Source organism: Marmota flaviventris, chromosome 10 (genome assembly GCF_047511675.1).
Source record: "Marmota flaviventris isolate mMarFla1 chromosome 10, mMarFla1.hap1, whole genome shotgun sequence".
Classification (NCBI taxonomy): domain Eukaryota; kingdom Metazoa; phylum Chordata; class Mammalia; order Rodentia; family Sciuridae; genus Marmota; species Marmota flaviventris.
Window position 1 is genome coordinate 79,959,676 of NC_092507.1, and position 17,451 is coordinate 79,977,126.

The 17,451-nt window shown below is 41.3% G+C and overlaps 1 protein-coding gene across 1 annotated transcript in view; it reads right to left on the reverse strand.

Moving 5' to 3' along the window:
* The window catches only part of Abca4 (ATP binding cassette subfamily A member 4), a 157,365-nt gene that overhangs the window by 78,942 nt on the left and 60,972 nt on the right, over window positions 1-17,451 (reverse strand). Inside the window, exons 17-21 of the mRNA XM_071618614.1 lie at window positions 14,280-14,345; window positions 5,266-5,355; window positions 3,357-3,531; window positions 1,344-1,475; window positions 179-318 (exon numbers count right to left, since the gene is read on the reverse strand). Of these exons, the coding sequence (XP_071474715.1) occupies window positions 179-318; window positions 1,344-1,475; window positions 3,357-3,531; window positions 5,266-5,355; window positions 14,280-14,345 (603 nt within the window). The remainder of the gene's footprint in view (window positions 1-178; window positions 319-1,343; window positions 1,476-3,356; window positions 3,532-5,265; window positions 5,356-14,279; window positions 14,346-17,451) is intronic.

Genomic DNA, 17,451 nt, shown 5'->3' on the forward strand with positions numbered 1-17,451 from the left:
CTTAGATTGTCAGAGTAGCTTCACAGAGTGTTCCAACTCTTAGGTGCTTTCCTGTTACAAGCACCCCACCCCCACTCCCACCCCAATTCCTCCAGTTTCTCCAACCCTGGCCTCCTAGGTGCACTGAGAAGCAATGGATGTGCCATCCTTGGCCCTGTCACCTTCCAACACCAAGCACCTGAAAGATCCTGTGCTTCTTCATTCCTCTTGTGGTGAAGGCCTGTATCCTCTAACATGGCTTCCATCCCCAGCTGGGCCTCCTCCCAGGACTTGCCTTTCAGCTGGGCATAGAAGAGGATGTGCTCAGCCACTGTGAGGCTACCAGGACAGAACAAGGAAAGCAATGGGCTCAGCAATTGACTTCTAGTAACTTATTTTTTATAGAAATAATTCAAGATGACCAACAACAACAAAAAAAATGCAACAATCAAAATGCTACAAGTTCACTGAGGTATTGTTCCTGATACAAATGCAAAACATACACCAGATCTGGCCTAAGTATCTATTAGAGAGCTTGGCTTAATAGTTCATCTTATAATGAAATATTATGTAAACATTGCAAATTAATTTATAAAGGAACATGTAATGACATGAAAAGATATTCATATCTTAGGTTAAAAAAAGCAATCACATTTCTAAAAAAGTCAGGTTACAAAATTATATGCATAGTTTTTTTCTTCTTTATAATTTCAAAGAATGTATATATGTCTATGCATGTGTAAGAGAATGTTTTGAAAAATTATACACCCAGGTGTTAACCATAGTTGTCTCTGCATGGTGAAATTACTTGTAATTTTTATTTTCTTCTATTTGTTTAGCTATCTTTTCTTACTTCTTCCCTCCCTTTCTTTCATATGACTATATCTAAATATATACTTATTTATATGCTTTCACACTATATCTAACAATATATAGATTTTTAGGTAAGAAATAAAATATATTTGAATTGAAAAAAATAAAAAAAAAGAGTGCTCCAAATGTTCTGAAAGTCAATCCTTAGTGCCCTGGTTTAGAAGAAGAAAAGGAACCAGGTTCTCCTCTCTTTGATCCCCAATGGGAAATACTTCAGGGCTGAGCAGGGGGCCCAGCCACTGTCATAAAGAAAAGAGTGTCACTCTTCTGAGGGGAGAGACCTCAACTCTGAACACCAAAGGCACAGTCCCATGTTCAGAGGGACAATTCTCAGTGCAAGCCAGACAAGAACCGTGAACAAAGGGGACATCAGCTAAGAGCATCACCACATGTACCCAGACCAGGCGCCCTGGGCGAGACTCTAGAGAACATATGTGCTGGGGCGGGAGTGAGGATGGGAGATGGAGGCATCTCACCCCTGTTTTTCTTACTGTTGGAACAGGATGTTGTGCTGTGGACACATGCCGAGGCTCTGACGGACTGCATCCAGGCTGGTTTCAATGTCCTTTCCTGCAATGAGCACAGTCCCTGATGTCGCCGGCAATAGACCTGTCAAGATGGACCTGCAGAATGCAGGAGCAGGGGTGGAAGAGATGGTCCTTAGGAACTTGCATTGGGAGAGCAGCCAGTGTGAGGGGGTCCTCACCAGGGTGAGGACTCTCATGGTTACTCCTGCTCATGTCTCTGAATCAAACTCAGGTTCATCATTAGCAGCAGGACCCAAAGTTTCCCATACAGAGACTAGCACCAGTGTGTACATCAAGGCCCTAATGCAGAGGAGCAGAGAACGAAGGCAAATGTGGCCCTCTGCTTCCCCTTATCCCCTGGAGCTCCCTGGCAAGCACTAGTGGACTTCGGGGATTCTCAGCCTCAGAACATTTACTTGCAGGCCTTGAGCTCCCCCAGCTCTAATTCAGCCCTCAGTCCCTGGTGCCAGAGGAGCTCAACAAAAGGTTTTCGGTGTATGGCTTGCTGCTCTGCGTTCTGGGTGAGCAGTTGCTGATATCGACAAGCTAAGGTGTCACCATTACAAGACCAGGAAGGCCTTAATGAGGTGAGAAGCTGGCACATCTAGGCATTCACTGTACCAGTTGATCAATTGACTGAAGCCAGATCACCACCAAAAATACCATTGTTGGAGCCAAAACACAAAAAGTCTAAAAGCAATGATGCATGTTTTTTTGTAAAGTGGGAAATAATGGCCCCCATGTGCTGAGGTGCCTGGTCTGGGTACATTAGAGTTAATACATCTGATGCACTTAGCACAGCACCAGCATTAAGAAAAACTAAAAAATATCATTACCATTTTTACTAAACACTGTTTCGACCCCAGGGGAAACTGTATTTCTGCAGCTGATGAAGTAATGTATTTTCCTGGGAGAAGTTCTGGGGTTCTGCCTGAATGATATGTCCAGCTCTCTGACCATATTAATTAATAAGAAAAGAAATCAGACGATTTATTGCCGCCACACCCAGCTCTGTTCCTGAGTTCTGATAAAATCTCAGGCTATCTGAATTTACACTTAGAAGCTGGAATCTCTGTCATTCAACCACTAGAGGAAAACAAAAGCAAATATAATGGCACCAGCCCCACATTCCATTCACACAGAACAGCCCAAGAGCACATTCCTGTGTAGGGTGTACACTTGCTATTCCTTCCTAGGCCTCTGCAAGAAGCCAAGGATTTAAGACTGCATATCACATGGGCTGTTGTCCTGAGAGGTCTGCATAGGAAAGCTTGGTGGCTGTGTTCTCCTCAGCAGATGGCACTTGGGCCACTTAGAGAAGTGTGAGGTTCATGCACAGCCCTGTGTCTTGCCTGGATTTGGCCTTCAGTTACCAGGCTGCTAGCCCAGGTCCATGTAGAGACTGTGTCCTTTGTACTTTCTCTAGAACTGGGACCAGCATTTATTGGGGGCCCCATGCTGATATTGAAACCTACCTAATAACTGGCAGGAAAAGGAATAATCCTTAAAAATAAGTCTTGCTCTACAGACCCGGGGCATGGGATGGCGAGGGCCATGACACTATTACTATCATGGATGATAATGATGCTGAAGAGACTGGGGAGAGGGGAGAGTACTCAAGGCTTTAGAAGCAAGAGGTGGTTTGTGGCAGCATGACCTGGCTCATGTCACCATGTAACCATTATACTCAGTGCTTCAGGAAAGTCCCCTAAACTCTTAGAATGTGCAGTTCCCTGACACACAAAGCAAGCACTAAACTAACTCTGTTTCCCTCTTGTTGCTTCTTAGGAAGATCAAATTAAAACCAAAATGTGAGTGAGCTTTGACTATTGAAATATCCTTTACAAATTCTCAGGGCCAGAAATATAAAGTGAATTTTGTCAGTAAAACTCAGTGAGAAAGAGTAGATTGCAGCTAACAGGGGAAGAACAAAGCCAAAAAATGGCAGGGTGGTGTGGCCTCTGCCAGAAAACTCACAAGGTGGTGGTTTTCCCTGCTCCATTGTGACCTAGGAAGGCGGTGATCTGGTTCTCATAGAAGGTAATGTTTAGACGGTCCACTGCTGGTCGGGTACCAGGCTCAAAGATCTTTACCAGATTCTTCACACATACCCCAGGAACCAGCCCTGGAAGCTCACGTTCAAAGAAGGAGTCTTGAGGAAAACAAACAACATGATATAAACCCAGTGCCTTAACATACACGCTCCTCACGGTTCTTTCTTCAGACCACTGTCTTCTGCCTATAATTTCCCTGCCCTACCCCAACCCCGTCCTTGCTTCAGCTATGACCTTTGTAAGGAAAAGCAGAATAACAATGAGATAATAGTACTGAACATTTATTTAGCACTTATTCTGCGCCAGGCACTGTTTCAAGTGCTTTCCATGAATTACTTCCTTTCACACTTAAAACAGCCAGCCCCTCCTGGTAGATATTATTAGGCTCATTTCTATAGGTGAGGAAACCCAAGACAGACATCAAGGTCACAGGGCTCAAAAGTGGCAGAGCTGGGATTTGAACCCAGAGCCCATGTTCATCCTAGAGCATCCATGGTCCATGCATACAGTTAGCCCTAAGCTCTGTCTTCAGTCCCAGACCCTTGTTTCCTGTGGTCTGTGGGATTCCTCATGGATTTCTGGTAGCAGCTCAGACTCCTCATATTCTTCCCCAGACAATGGTTTCCTTCAGACTTCCCCATGTCCATTCCTGGAGGCACCATTATCCCAGACAACCTTGGCTTGAGTCTTTGAGTCCACTTTGACCACAGCTGACTTCTTGCTCCTTGGAACTCCAGGATGGGCCACGCTTCCTCAGCACTGTCCCTCAAGCCTTGTCCTCCTTTCTATCCTCTCCAATGTAGACTTATCATGCTTTGCCCTTGTCCCTACCCACAGCCTCATTCTTCTTGGTTGGTGCAGGGTGTTTAACTCTATATAGCACACTTCACTGGTTGTCTGAATATTGTAGGTCTAGGCATTTGCTCTCTGCAAAATTAAAAACAACAACAACAAAAAAAAAACCCCTTGCTTCTTCTTTCTGTGCCTCCTGGCCTGGCCCGTAGGTGAGTTGGAACCAGTCTCCAGTCTCCCCAGCCCCCAGTCTCAGCCTTGTCATATACTCTGGGATGAGGGTCTTCCAGAGGCACTGTTGCCTGCAAAACAGCTCTGTGGGGGGAATTGCTGGCTTCTGACTTTAGCTTTGTGAAATGGTATCTGGGGTATGTGGAGGCTGGATCTTCTCTAGCAATATCAGGCCAAGTCAGAGGCTGTGTTCCTCTTTAAGCTCTAACATCCCCAGAGAAATGCACATGCTTAAGGTTGAAAATCCTTGGGAGAAACACAGAATTGATTCAGAGGGAAGATAGAGCAGCCAGAGCCAGGGACACAGACTAATGAACCTGGCCTTTTAGTCCAGAAAAGATTAGGTAACTTCCACTGTCAGGAAAGGCTTTTGATTGTTTGAATGAATGGGCTTCTAGATTTGTAAATCATGAAGTGCAGTAAGCTCCGCTAGACTCTTTCCCCTTCACAAAGAAGCATTTATTTTTGTCTTTCTTTATTGCTGATGTCTGCTTAAAGTCCCAGTGGCCCAAGTCATTGTTCTTGCTAAATCCTTGGAAGTCAGCATATTAATACAACTCACTTGAGATCTGCCTAACAAGGGCACAAACACACTACAGACTCGGGATTTGCTTTCTCCAGGAAATATGCGTTAATGTCTGGGCTGAACAATTCATTCCCCACACGTGCACCTGGACATGAGGTTCAACAGTGGTCAACAGAGGGAGTTGGTTTCCTGGGCTTCATTTCATCCATCCTGAGCTGTTTTGCTCTGGCCTTTAAAGGGTGCACAGCCTTTCCCTTGCTTCTGCTCTTTATTAGGGTTTTACCATTCTTTCCTCCTGGGTGGTCTGGATCCTCCATTTCCTCTGTTAGGGGTTCAGTCTTTTCCAGGGCCCTCTCTTCTCTGGTTGAACACCCTGCACCAACCAGAAGCCAGTGTTACTGTCCCAGTGAGAGCTGAGAATCAGCAGGGACAGGAAAGGAGGGGAGATGTAAGGGGAGCAAGTGAGTTTTCCACCACAACAGGAAAACAGTCCCCTTAGAAGGCTGAGCCAGTGCCCCTGTGAGACCAGCCCCTGCAGGCCCCCTGGTCTGTCCTACTGAAGAGCTCCAGCCTCAGCGTGCAATCTCTGCCAAGCCCAGGGGCGTTCTGGAATTGGAGTTTCAGAATTAGAGTTTCACCTCATCCTCTTGCTTTTTCTTTTTCAGTGGTGCTGAGGATGGAACCTGGGGCCTCAAGCATGCTAGGCAAGTGCTCTACTGCTACCCTGTCTCCCTCATCCTTTTAGTGTGCCAGGGAGGGCCTACAATGCCAGAAATGGATTTAAAAACCAAAACCAAAACCAAGATTGAATTTGGAATGGGTTAAATTTCTTTAGCCCACCACTGGTTGTTTTCATTACAATCCAAAACACGTCGATATCATGATGAACCTCTGGTAAAAGTCCATTCAAGTTGACAAGATGGGCGGCCAGCTTAAATTGAGAAACATCTCCTCTGAGAAATCCACCATAAGGGCATTCAAGTGTCTTAGGGTTAATGGTAGGTGGAGTCTGGTGGGGGTATAAACCTGGACAAATTGTGACATGTGGTATATACAAGACCACACACACACACACACACTTTTTTGGTGCCCAACGTGGGGCATTTGTAAATTTGGCATTTGTTCTCAAAGGGCGTCAGGAAATCCTGGAAGGGGAAGACAAGCAGAAAAGCTGGGCAAATTGAGAGGAAGCAGGAGAAGAGGAAGCCACTGCTGCCAGACCTCAGGACCCTGGCTTCAAGTGCAGATGGATGAGCGGTTTTCTAAATGCAGAAGCCACCAGGGCCCTGGCACAAGCCCTCTGTAGATCTGGAGGGGCAGGCAGGTGTGGGAGACCATCCTTGCACGTGACTGGGTCACACTCCCTGGCTAGGTGCTGAGGCGCTCAGTCGCAGAAATGTGGCAGAGCTTTCCCCACCCTTCTTGGGTCCGAGGGTCGGGGTCTCCTGCATGGGTGTGTCTTGCTATAGCCCCATGAGTGAAGCTACGCTCACCTGTTCCTTTATAATATAACCCCTTGCTCTGTTTAGGATAGAATCTTCCATGGAAGTGCCTTATATGTGTCCCCTTCTCTTAATGTGCCCTTGGGTGTGGCCTACCCAGGTGTTGGTCAACCTGCTGACACTGGACATAATGAAGATAGACTCAGCTCCCTGAAACCTGACCCCTTGCTTCATTTAAATAGCTTCTCCTCAATAAAAGGGGTCAGCACATGCTCTCGCTTTCTCTCTTCCTGCGGACCTTAAGGTCAGAGGAGCTGTCACAGCGACCCCAAACAAAAGGTATTTGTGTCTCTTGGGTGGTTATTTTGCGCAGCCCAGTCAGCCCAGTTTTACTGGAGTGACCCCTGAGCCTTTTAGTCGCGAAAACAGAAACCTGGCAATTGGTGCCCAACGTGGTGCGAAAGGTCTGTGTCCTTAAGCGGCTGTGACAAAAGTGACAAATGCTGGCTCCTAAGGGAAGTCCAATTTAAATATTAAAGAAAGTTAGTGAGTTTGGTAATTCTCTCCAGAAGTAAAGCATGCTTAGGATTGCAGAGTTTTGTGGGCAGAATTGTAGAAAGTAAGTGAATTAGACAAAAGGAAAATCTGTGACGTTAAAATTTTTAATATCGGGGTATAATTGTAGAGATTCTAAATTCAGATGATTAATGGGCTATATTGTTGAGTTAAGTCCTCTCCATGGAAAGAGCACTTTTATGGATTTTTTAAAATTGTTTTTGTAAATCTTTATAAAAATTTTTTTGTGGGGGGCTGGGATTGTGGCTCAGCAGTAGAGTGCTTGCCTAGCACGGGCGGGTGGGACCTGGGTTCAATCCTCAGCACCACATAAAAATAAAGACATTATGTTATGTCCATCTATACCCTAAAAAAAAAAAAAAAGATTTTTTGGCCTTTATGTTCTAGAAGTTTGCACTAGGAGAGTGAAAAAAAAAAGGGAAAAAATGTTGTGATGTTTACCTTGGGAGAAATAGTTTCAATTTTCTTTGTTTTTGTGAATACTCAGAAAGTTCGTACTGACCTCTTTGCTACATGATTGTCCTGTGCATCAGAATGGCTGTGACTCAGCCGCTGGGGAAGAGAGACTTTAGCTGCTGCTCCCTGCACTATGGGGTCCTAGCCCCTGAAGCCAGCAGTGCTTTTAACCCTTAAATGACTTGACCTGAATGCAGAATACAGACTAGCTTAAGATCTGATAACGCTGGCGTCTGCCACTAAAAAACCTTTGAAACACCCATGTGCCACAGAAAAAAGTGCAGGATGCGGGAATACACAGGCTGCAACCACAGGTTGCAGAGGCAAAGCAAGCTACTACCACTGAGGATCTTGGCCAGGCGGGGGAAAATGCAGACAAAAAAAACAAAACAAAATGCAATTGGCTAGGAAAACTTGGGGAACTTTTGCCCCGACAATGGGCAGCGGACTCCATGGTGTTTGTGTCACCATGGTAACTACGAGGTGCCTGGCCAGGGAAACTGGCTTCCTGATCCCACCTCCCACACCTTCGGGGGCTTCCGATTGGTTCTTCCACAGTCACTCAGACAGGACTTCTGGTCCCGCCTTCCAGCCGCTAACCTGTACTTACTGTTTCAGATTGCTACTGGAGCTACTCAGAGCCTGCATTTTTAAAATGCCCACCTGTAAATGCTAACGAAAGATATCTTTTTCAGAAAAAATTTAATTCCACAGGTTTCTATGTTGCAGCCCTAAATTTAAATTAGTTCTGAGTTAAATAACCAGACTTTTCTTATAGTTGTGTTACTAAATAATGTTCTATTGATGAGAGATATCAAACATGGTTCTTTGTATTTAACTTTTAATTTTGGAGGTTATGGGGATGCATTTGCTCGTCACAGGAACAAAAGCTGGCAATGTTCCTGTGATGACCAAAAAATCCTTATTCTCATTCCTAACTATAAAAAATAAATATGTATATACGAGGATCTTATTTCAATTACATCAAGTGACGTCACATAAAAGAGTGCACTCCTAGGTAAAAATAAGTTGAAATGGATCCAAGTATTTTAAAAACCACATGGTTACATAAAGTTAATACAATTATAAGTTATGTCCTTATTCTTAATATATATTTTTCTTGGCATTCAGATAACCTATATTTGTTAATCTATAAAATATTTAGCACATGTCTAATTGTTTAGTTTATATATATTTGCCTAATTGTTTTTCTTCAACAGAAAACCCATAATTTATGTTTTATACGTACATTTATCAGGTACTCTGCCTTTTAGAACAGATATTTAAGATAAATGTGTTTGCTCTAAATTTGCTTTTAAGTAAAAATACAATCTTCAAGTAGTTTATAATTTTCAAAGTTATTGTACAAACTCATAAAATGATAAACAAATATAATTCTGTCTACAAAATATCTAAGGATTTTGACTTAAATATTTTCTTGATATTTCTTATAAAAGTACAATAATTTATTTATAGATTCTAAGGTTTTCAAAAATTGTTCCAAAGTATAACCAGAAAAAAAATTCTAAAAGAAAAAAAAAAAAAGATGCTGCAACAAAAAGAAAACACACATTGGATCCTAAAGAAGAAAAAAATCATCTTTGGATAAAACAAGGTCTTTATATTCTAGATTTTAATGATAAAAGTATTTTCCTAAATAAGAAGATTTTTATATTATTACCTAAACAGATGATGTAAAAAGTTAGAACAATTAAAAAAGGGATTTATATATACTGGACTGACTATAAATTTTTAACTGATTAATTCAAGGATATTTCAGGCTATTTTCCTAATTTAACTATACTGATATGAGCTAAGATTTTGTCCATATTTTGTCATGATAAAACATTAAAATGTTAAGTTTATTTCTTTAAAAAAAGGTCTTTATTGCCTAATAATTCTTGCTGTTTAAGACAAAGGTTAATTTTGTTAAATAAATTCACATCGTTGATTAAACACTAAATAAATTAAACTGCTAACTTAGATCCCAATTTTGACAACTGTTCTTTAAGACTATATTTAATTGATTCTAAGACACAAAGACACTGTTGATTTTTACATATTTTGTTTGTTAGATAATTATAAAATTAAAAAAAAACATTTTATAAGACTCAAGTTCTCCAAATTAAAGTCATATGTTAATTTTGACCAATAAAGGTTACAAACTTTAAAAATTCATTAATATTATGTAAGTTCTCTGACTGAACCTATTATGTATAAAAATTCAGTAAGATTTATGTACTACTCCCTACCTAAAATATAACTACTCCCTACCTTAAAAAATAACCTTAATCATATTTTTTAAAGGCAATTAAGAGATACCTATTTAAAGGATAATATTCTAAAACATACAGATATTTTAAAACCTTCTCTCAAAAAGAGATTGAGGATTCTTTCTAAATTGTTAGGAAGGATCGACTAGTCTATATTGGGAAATTATAATAAGGAAAAGATAAATCTATTCTTCTCATTTAAATACTTGTACTATTTATTATCTATAACTTAAACTAATGATACTATGACTTATGCCAAGCCTTTACTCAATTTTATTAAATAAACAAAAGGGGGAATACAGGACTCCAGAGACGCACACTAGATTTTACAAATATTTTAAAGTTTTTTCTTAAATGGTAATATTGAGAGTCTTAATGCTACCTAACACGACTCAGTGAATTATATCAGATATCAAAGGAAAGTTTAAACCAGTCATCATGATAATGACTGAGAAACCTGGCTCAGGAAGGTAAATTTCCAGCTGTAGAGTTTACAACCATGCAGCTTCACGAGCTTGTCAGGTAAGTAAAAATTATGAAAAGACTTGTATGAACCCATTTCCCAGGTCCACCTTTAATGTGTCTTACAGTGTGGACTGGAAAGTCCACCCATAAAACTAGATTAATTGTCCTAACTGTAATGGTCAGTTATACCTATATATTGATTCTGTGGTAAACAGACTGACTGGAAGTATCTTTTGAGAAAAAGACAGTGCTGAAATAAAGGATCGTTCCACATCCACATGGATGGTGGCTATGGACCAGATGTAAGTAACACCAACTAAGGGCCAGTTATCTATGAGGGATCATGCCCTGAGTCTTAGCACAGCTCTCCTCTTCATCTATCTGTGTTTCTTGGCTTTGTCACAATATTATTGTTTGTCTGTCTATGGCCTTTCTCCTTTCTTCCTGAACACAGCCTCACCAGCCCAGTGCTGTGAGCTGGGGCCTCCATGGAGAAGAAACCTGAGTTTGTTGATCCTAAGGTAAATTCTGGTATGGAGACCACGGGGGCATTATCTATCAAGGAGACAGAGAGCCCTCTTGGGGACAATGCCTTGCACACTCCACATCACCCTGTTTGGCCCTGAAGAATGGCTGGTTAGTCAATGACAGGTAAGATTCCTCAAGGGAGGGACAACCTAAGACAGGCACAGTTGCAGAGCGGCCATCAGGAGAAAACTTGGGGGCCAACAGAGGTGAGGCACAGAATCTCACCCAGCCACACACTGGTGCAAAGGCCTAAGTCTTCACCCCTCTGAGAGAGGTCTCCTGCCCCCCATGACTGCTTTGCTCCCCACGTCCAGAGACCTAGTCAACAGTGACTGCCTGCTCATCACAGCAGAAAACAACTGCAGCTATGGAAATGGGACATGTCTGGATGCTTTTCTCTTTCTTGGTTCCCATTTTTTCTATGCTTTTTCCTTTTCCTTTCTTCTCTCATCAGGGTTCTCCTTTAGCAATACACTTAATAAAGGGGAGGAAATGTTGGAATAGCCTTAAGTTGTAACTAGCAGCTATGAACAGCTTGGAAGCTTGAGGAATCCACATTCTTCAGGCCTGACAGAAATACCTGTAGGATGGGGTGCTCTGCTCTAGCGAGCCGTCAATGAAACCACGTGCTCAGCATTTGTGGTACAGGGCCAAACTACCTTGACTCAGTAAGCCTCTTCCCTTAGGGACAAAGACTCTTCCAGATTGCTTTCCACCATGACAGCAATATTTAGAGTTTCCTCATAGTGTGGTTACATTAGGCAGAAGATGATTGGCTTATGGATATTATCTTGCTTATGTATGATTGACGGGCATGCCCCACTAGAACCCTATAACAGTTGTGTGCATTCCAAAAAGAAACTGAACTACTGGACATCGACTTGAGGTTTGTCACCAGCCAGTTATCACCAGCTCCCATGACTGAGGTAGCCAAAGTAGCCGAACAACAAATTGACCACACCAGTGACAAAAACGTATGCTAGACAGCAGATAAAAAACCCAAGCCAGCCAATTATGCTGGACTTTAGTGACTAAGACTACATTTACCTATATGGACAATTGTTGGGAAGATTATTAAAATAGATTTTCCAAACGTATTTATATTACTGACAGACCTAATTAACTCCTTAAATGTGAGAGTTAAGAGAAAAAATGATAAATAACCTGTAGCCTATAAGAATACAACTTATTGTGTCATTAGTTATTGCCGGCTAATATTTCAGAGCTATAATATGCTGAAGTTAATATTCAGGCTTTCAAACAGGTGTATGTCAATTAACCAGACCTAGGCAAACTGCTGGTCTCATAATCCCTGAAATGACTACTTTAAATATTATTCCTTGTTTATTCAATTGCAGCCTTTGTGGCTATGTCTTAAAACTTACAATGTATGGATTTTCTTAATGTTGACTTAAATTACTTCCAAACTCCTTCATGGTCAGATAAGTGCTGATGGAAGGATGAGAACTAAGTAATTATGTTCTAGAAGACAATGTAATAAATAATGTGAGTGAGCCCTTTGCTCTATGGTTTATGGAGAGACAAATAAATAATGTGAGTGAGCCCTTTGCTCTGTGGTTTATGGAGAGGCCTAAATGCCATGGCAATGAAGATGTCTGTTACTATGGCCAAACACAATGCATCCCAATAAAATAGGAAAAACATTAAAAATCTTCTGATGAGTGTTTGGTGAAGTAATAATAATCCAGATTATTGTGTTGATTGTGTTATGAAGATGATATGTTTTCTACTAATTGTGTTATGAAGATGATATGTTTTTTACTAATTCCTTTTGTTTTTCAATAGCAGATCGTGATGACCTTGGACCAAGAGTCAAGTGACTGAAAGATAGAATTTCCCAGTGGCAGGGGCCTGATGGTCAGGGATGTGCTCCCTTCAGTATTTGTAGCCTTGCTTCCTGAAGGATTTTTCAATCTATTCCCTGCAACTCCCATGGTCACTTTACTAGATGGCAGACTGCACTAATGGGTAATAGCAAGGGGAAACATCCTTCTGAATAGTTGAGCCATTGGGGTGGGGTCCTTGCCAGGAGAACTATTCAAGCTCCAGATTTTTTTCCCCAGTGACCAGTGGGGATTTGTGCAAGATACTAATACATCCTGGACTCCATTTCTTCAGTTGTGAAAGGAAGGGATAATGTGGAGAAACTTAGCTATTTTCTGGTTTTAGACAGTGTTAGATATCTAAGTCAGTCTAGTCCATGAGACAACTAAAAAATATTTGACTTCTGTCAGCAAAAATGTATGCGATTCACTTTTGAGGAAGCATATTTGTCTTCAGATATTTTTCTTGAGAGGCAGAGTATCTCTTGGGATTGGAGAAAGAGAGAGGGGAATAAAGCCAAGTCCTGATATTCATGGACACTAAATATATTCCAGAAACACACTCCTGTGTTGAAAATTCTCCCTTATTATGGATTATAACTTTATTGTAGTAGAAATGTAAAGGTTAATAGATAGACAAGATGCATAAAACAATATAATGGGAAAATACTGGGCTGTCAAAATTTGGACCATTGGAAAGAAAGAAAGAAACAAACAAAGTACACCAAAAAACTCACCAGGCCTTTTAATGTTCCTAGACAATTCCCTAGAGACAGCAAATATTGATCTTAGTGCTTCAAGGGTAATCCTGGTCTAGGCCCAATAAAGTGAAGGGCAGGTAGGTGAGCAACAGATTGGAAAGTATTTCCTTTGCTTCCAGAAACTCCAAATCTAGGGAAACTGTAGCACATAGCTGTAGAATTTTTTAGCCTTCTCAAAAACTCCAAAAGAGGCTGTGCTTTTCTGTACTTCTAGAACTTTCTCCAGGCTTCTCTTTTGTTCAGGATTAAAGTTAAATTTTATCTCAGGTCCATCATGGGCAAATGCCCTTTTAGCCTTCTTTCCCAACTGTAAGAAAGATCAACACTAGGAGAGCCTGGAAGTGTTTGCCTTGGAGATTGACAGCTCTGCCTCTGCCTTTGATGAGTTCTCAATTTGGAAGAATGAATTAATTTATATTTTGGAAATGTGGAGAGGAATCAGAAAGCAGAAGGGAGGCAGCAAAGGACAAATGTAGAGGTCCCTCCATGATTCCCTGGATCTCTGCTTTAAGCTGAGAAGTTGGAAAAGTTATTTGAACCCTGAAATGGTATGGCCTTCTTATAATAGGGCATTTAATCCACTGGAATGAACTTGTTTGCCAATTCTCAGTCACTGGCCCAGTGACACAAAGGTGGGCTCCCAGAGGCTGTGTTTCTAGGAGGTGGTAGAGATGGCTTAGCAGGAATCTCACCCTTGACAAAAAGGCTCATTTTTGACAACCCACGTACATCCCACATTAGCACAAGGAGCCAGTGTCAACAATTAAGGGTTTTTTTGTTGGGCTGGGGGTGTAGCTCAGTGGCAGGAGCACTTGCCTAGCATGTGTGAAGCACTGGGTTTGATTCTCAGCACCACATATAACTAAGTAAAACAAAGGTCCATTGACAACTAAAAAAAAAAAAATTTAAAAAAGAGTTTTTTTTTTTTTGTTTTAATTTTTAAACAACTCACCTTCACCACCAAGCCAGTAAGACTCCTGTAGAAAGAAATACCAAGGAAGTGGGGTTCCATGGTCCCCTGAAAACAGAAAAGCAAATAAGAAACCTAAGTTAACTGCTATCTCACCCTACCACAGTTCTATAAGATCTAGAATGTATCTGTCTCCACCTCAAATTATAACTACAGATATTTATAGTTTGCAAGCCATTATATAGCTATCCACAGGCTACCAGAAAGATTACTGCTTTCAACATGTTGTAATGCAAAAGGTCATGTTCTTTGGGTGTTACTAGCAACACTAATAGTGATGGTCTTGGCTGATATCAGTTTTCCAAGAAAACATTTTATTGAAGAATTGAGTCATATCAGCAGTTACCAGATAGCAGAAATGATGATAATCACTAACACTTGTTGGATACTTTCTCTGCATCAGGCCTTGCTATAAGCACTTTCAGTGTGTGAAATAATTTAATCCTCAAAACAATCCTAGAACATAGGTAGTAATATTATTCTTGTGGATACAGAAAATGAGGCTCTCTGAGTTTGAGCCATCTGCCCCAGGTCACAGGTAATTAAGCAGAAATGCAAGAATTCCAACACAGGCAATCTGGTTCTAACATCACTGTTTCAAGCCCTCGTTCTACTGGATCCAGCTGGGGTTCAAGGAAAAGACTCCCAAATTTCTAGTCCAGTGTTTTTTGCAACTTTTGCTCCCTACAAAATATTGGTTTTGTAAGAACACTGTCCTTGCTTTTTAAATAGTTGTTGTGGGTCATGATTTTCCCCCCACTGAACTGTAAGTTCCTCAGGGCAGGCCTGGGTCTATCTTTGCCACCCCTTAATTCCCAGAACCTGCTGGAACTCACACAAAGGTGCTGTATAGTAAATAGTTGTTTGCAAAACAAACTATTTAGCTTGGCTAAAACCAAGCTCTTGAATTATGCAGAATTTCAAAGTACATCTCCTTCTACCAGCACAGGAGATATAAGAAACAGATGATCAAGTTCAAGATCTTGCTTGGGTCACTGCCAGGGGTTGAACTGTCTCCCTCTCCAAAAGACAAGTTGGAGTCAGTGGTATTATATATAATATCTTGGTCTTAGTCCTTAATTCCTGTGCAGGGCACAGGGCTCCTAAAACCCTTGACATTTCCTGAGTGATAGGAGTGTCTTCTGTTATTTATGGACCCCTTTTCTCAATGTACCCCAGTTATTTTTAATGAGGTGACTCATTCAGGGTGGGGCAGGATGAAAACTGGTTATCAGAAAGAACAAATTTGTGAAGTGACAAACTTTTAGCCCCAATCTCTGACTTGTGGGGAGAAAGAGCTCTGCAGATTGAGGTAAAAATTCTTGATTAGGACTTGGAGAGCATCCAGGTTGGCAAGAACATTTTGGTGCAGGGAGGGTTTTGGGCACAGAGAAGACATGGAACCCCCCACCCCCACCCCACTGTGGCCTTATGCATCTCTTCTATTGGCTGTTCCTGAGTTTAATGCTCTATAAAAGTTGTCATTGAAATTAGGACACTGTGGCAAAATGTGGCTATCCTGGTATTGCCTTTGCCCCTGATGTCTGGATTGAGGGAACTCTTGTGAACTGAGCCTGTGGCATCTTTGTTAATTCTGGATACTGTTAGAACTGGGTTGAATGGTTAGTGTCAGAGAATTGGTTGGTGTCTGAAAAAAAAAAAAAAACAAAAAAAAAAAAACCACATTTGGTGTCAGAGCAGTGTTGAAATAAAGACACCAAATTCCAACCCCATATATCTCAGAAAATGACGTCATGTGGAAATGGGTTATTGCAGATGTGTTCAGTTAAATTGAATGAGGTCACACTGGAGTAGGGTGGGCCCCCATCTAATATGACCGGTTTATAAGTAGATAGCCAAGTAAAGGCAGACATACCATGTGAAAATGGAAGACTCAAGTGATGTATCTCTGTGCAAGAAGAGGCAGAGTACTGAAAAACCTGCAGAAGCTCATTTCAGGCAAGGAAAGATCCTTCACTTACAGGTTTTGGAGGGAACATGGCTGTGTTTTGGTTTTGGACAGTAAGATGCCAATTTCTATTGTCTTAAGCCACCCATTTTTTTTTTTTTTAGTGATGTATTCTCTTTTTTTTTGAGAGAGAGAGAGAGAGACAGAGAGAGAGAGAGAGAGAGAGGGAATTTTTTTTTAATATTTATTTTTTAGTTTTCGGCGGACACAACATCTTTGTTTTGTATGTGGTGCTGAGGATCGAACCCGGGCCGCACGCATGCCAGGCGAGCGCGCTACCACTTGAGCCACATCCCCAGCCCCTTAAGCCACCCATTTTTGTATTTTAGTATGATAGCTCTAGGAAACGAATATACATCCAAGCCCAGGCCTCTGGACTCAGCCTAGCCATCTTTCTCCCATTGAAGTTTGCTGCCTACTTATTTTTGCCAACAAAGGCTGCTTTGAGATGATCTGAGAATCATGAGCTTGTCTCTCCCCAGGGACCAGAACCCACCTCACCCTCCCCTACCTGCTCTTGGTCACAGCATCAGACCCAGCTACCATAGCACAAGGAAGATATTCTCAAGGTATAGGAAATGCTAATTTGAAGGAAAATCTGATTTAATATAAAACTGTGGAAATATACAATTTTGTTTCAGGAGCTGATTTTTCATGCTACAGATTAATTAGATATTTATTCAGTGTCAGGCACTACTAAGTATCAGGCACTATTCTGGGCACAAGTACTGTCACAGAGATCAAAACAGATCAAGTGCCTGCTTTCATGGGCTTAAATTCTAAGTGTAGAGAGTCAAATATGATATGTCAAGATCATTGTAATGTTTTGAGCAACTAATAAAAAAATTTAAAAAAAGATATCATATCAGGTGGTGATAATCATTTCCCAAAATAAAGTAGAATATGGGGAGGTAGGCACAGAAGGAATGTTGTTTATATAGTGATAGATATCATTAGTCTGGAAAGATCCTTGTAATGAGGAGACATCTGAACAGAGACCTGAACAAAATGAGGAAATGAGCCTGCAGGTATGAGGGAGAGAGAGAAACATCTCCTGGCATTGAGAAGAGCAGGTGCAAAGGCCTGCAGAAGAAGTATACTTAGGGTGGGACCATTCAAGGGAGGCTAATGCATCTGGAGAAGAGAAACATGAGGGAGAAGGGAAGGACAGGAGATGAGAAAGAT